The sequence below is a fragment of the Cherax quadricarinatus genome, chromosome 25, assembly GCF_038502225.1.
Source record: "Cherax quadricarinatus isolate ZL_2023a chromosome 25, ASM3850222v1, whole genome shotgun sequence".
NCBI lineage: Eukaryota > Metazoa > Arthropoda > Malacostraca > Decapoda > Parastacidae > Cherax > Cherax quadricarinatus.
The window spans coordinates 11,917,985-11,921,429 of record NC_091316.1 but is presented as its reverse complement, the minus strand read 5'-3'; the positions used below and the strand labels follow the sequence as shown (position 1 = coordinate 11,921,429).

The 3,445-nt window shown below is 34.6% G+C and overlaps 1 protein-coding gene across 1 annotated transcript in view; it reads left to right on the top strand.

Annotated features, from left to right (window-relative positions):
• The window catches only part of LOC128689919 (serine-rich adhesin for platelets-like), an 11,618-nt gene extending 8,861 nt beyond the window's left edge, over positions 1-2,757 (top strand). The window contains exon 3 of the mRNA XM_053778383.2: positions 1-2,757. This exon is cut by the window's left edge and continues 381 nt beyond it. Coding sequence (XP_053634358.1) covers positions 1-99 — 99 coding nt within the window. The 3' untranslated portion in view covers positions 100-2,757.
• Positions 2,758-3,445: the final 688 nt, after the last annotated feature.

Below are 3,445 nucleotides of genomic sequence, written 5' to 3'. Positions count from 1 at the left end.
ACCTCTGAGGACACCATCTTGGCTCTCAGCATCCACACCGTTCCTCCTAGCGCCCCTGTAATCAGGAATCTTTATACCAGTCTGTGTCCCTGGCTGTGACGTTTACGACTGTCTGCCGTAGATGATGAGCCAGTCTACGTAATCATTCATGTTTATTACGTATTGTTCTCCCTTGGTTGATGATGGTGAAAGTGTGCTTTTGAGGTCATTATTAAAAGCCAGAGTAATACTTGCTGGAACATTTGTTACACTCTCTTTCCATTGCAATTATATGAGAATAGACATTTTAATCACGATGGAGATAGACACACAGACTGATGTAATGATACAGCCAGAGGCAGTGAAGACAAAGGTATGAAGAGACAGTTGGACAAGGAGAGACATACAGAGAAATGGGTAGAGTAGAAATATATTCATTTATGGAAAAAACATCAGGTATGTACACAGCGTATACACTACAATGCAACATAAACCAACAGTGCAACACATTTCAGTCCAAGACAATACGGTACAATATTATCAAGCAGAATTAAGACCAAAGCCAATTTAATACACAATATTAAAGGAAACTTGATAGACTGTAAAGGAGACTTGATAGACTCTATGCCAAAACAGGGTTGATCTACTATCCTATAGATTGTATGGTTAAGGCAGATTTATAGACTGTTTGGTAACTACACAAATGACTTATTTCTGAGGTAGAGCTGGTCATTAAGATCCTATTGGTTTACAGGCAAGAAAAAATACTTGCAAATCAACCTTAGTCCTATTTAGTTCCTTGTAAAATAATTGTTCCTTGGCAATTATTTGGTACAGTTTCCAAATACTTTCTTGGAATTTATTCCTCTGCCTCAGATATACACATTATGATAATTTATTAATCTGTCTAGGGGGTTCATTTTCCATAATTGAGTAACGTGGGCTTTATTACAGTAATTGCAATCTAATGTTCAGCTATATTGCATATGCATGTCATTTGCAAATCTAGTTAGTGAAGGTCCACACGGGGCCGCTATCTACAGGCTCTACTCTAAATACCTTTCCAATGATGGTCCATATAAGGAGGACGCGAGTTTAACATCATTAGCTAGGTAAACGACACACACACACACACACACTCGTTCTTGTACCTTTGCTTCATATTACAAATATTTCTAATGTGCCTTCGGTAATATCCAGAGAATATTGCTAGTGATGGAGATATTATTATTATTATTAATTATTTATAATTATTATATTCTTATTATTTCTATAATATTGGGAGGCGCTAAACCCATAGGGGCCATACAGCGCCTGGAGAAATGAAAGGCATTCGGGCTCGATTCAAGGTCTGAATCCTTTCATCAAGAGCCTCTCACCAGCATCAAGACAGAGAGAATGAGAATGGAAACTCGAGGGATACCTTTTTTTTTTATCTAATTTAAGAAATTATCCAAATGCAAGTTTGCTGTACGAGACGAGAATACAGACCAGTAACTTGCTTGGTGATTGCCACTAGTTGCTAAGAAACAGGTAATTAGAGAGGCTGTCTGTCTCGTTTTTCATGTCAGCAGAAAATTACTCTTAACACTCGTGTTCTTGAAATTGCGATTGTTTATACCATCATCACTAAAACTGTGTTTTTATTTTTAATTTGCAAATATGTTCAAGAATACGAAAAATTTATTAACATATCTGTAAGTTTCAAAATTTCGAGGATAATAATAATAATAATAATAATAATAATAATAATAATAATAATAATAATAATAATAATAATAATAATAATAATAATAATTAGTGATAATATCATCAGTGCTGTTATAACTGAATATCACATTCCCTTAGCAGCAGCAAACCATTATGGATCATACAGCACCTAAGGAGCGAGATTTAATGTTGCTGTTGTTTATGGTGCAGTTTGCATGTTGCTACTGCTTATGATGTACGTAGTTCGCATGTTGTTACTGTCTGTGGCATTAGTGCATCAGTTACCTTTTCATCTTAGTGGTGATTCTGATGTATTTATATTGGTGACATATTGATCCTGGAATAAAACAAAATGATAAATTCAAAGTGATCGCTTTGATGGCACTGTAATTGACATCAGCGTATCAGTACTCAATCTAGGTGGTAAATGTTTATACCTGCCAGGTATATATGCCACCACTGGTTGTGGTTCAGTGTCATACCCATATAACAACGGTAAATCCAAAGATTTAGAATTTTTTAGATAGACAAACTGGGAATAATAGTGGGTGAAGCAACTACTTCTCAAGAGATCCTCGCATTAACCGGATGTTCAGCAATAAGGGAGCCGCCGCAACTATACAGAACCGACGGTAGTCAAAAGGATTCCACTAGAATTACTTTGCAACTCTGGAGAGATGGAAAACTGGTGATGTGGAACTAAACACGGTTGCCGACCTTGGCTGACAACTATCTCCAGTACAGAAGGGTAAAAGAAAGTGCAGAGGCCAGCTTCTGGGAGTTTAAAAGTCTAGAAAATGCAGTGAACGTTCGTCCCCAAAGCTTAAAAGGCCCTCAGCTCATGGGAAAAGTGAGCATTCAAATTCCTGAAAGAATTAAGCGAAAGATTCATGAGAAAAAAACTAAGGATCCCAGAGCAGCTAGTTTTTAGTTCTGGCATCTGTGTTACAGACCTGACGAGTAATGCCTTTTGTACTTGTTACGTGACCCAGCTCGGAACAGCTGCTTGACGTATTTGAAATGTAACCTGTGCACTCGTACAATGTATCTTGTGGACCCCATGTAGAAGATTACCTACTCAAGAATATATATATATATATATATATATATATATATATATATATATATATATATATATATATATATATATATATATATATATATATATATATATATATATATATATATATATATATATATATATATATATATATATATACTTATATATATATATATATATATATATATATATATATATATATATATATACTTATATATATATATATATATATATATATATATATTTATATATATATATATATATATATATATATATATATATATATATATATATATATATATATATATATATATATATATATATATATATATAAAAGCTGAGGTCCACCTCTAATGTGAAATGTGGGTACCCATAGTCTCAGTGTAGATAAAAAAAAAAGGCTTCAAGAATAAATATTCTTTCTACATAGAAAAGATGACCAAGAGAAGGAAAACATAGTTGCCCTAACTTGCTTCTTAGCTGTCCATCCAGAAGAGCAGAGGAACCATGATCCCATTGTTGACCCGAGGACCCGAAGCACTCCGACCCGCCTGAACTTTCCGTCTAGCATGAACCGCCTGACAGTGGGATACCACACCAAAAAAAAAAACATCGAATTTTTAGCATTACCTTCTGCAGACTGTTATTTAAGGTCATTACCTCGGCCCTGGATCACGCATCCGCCTCCACAACCAT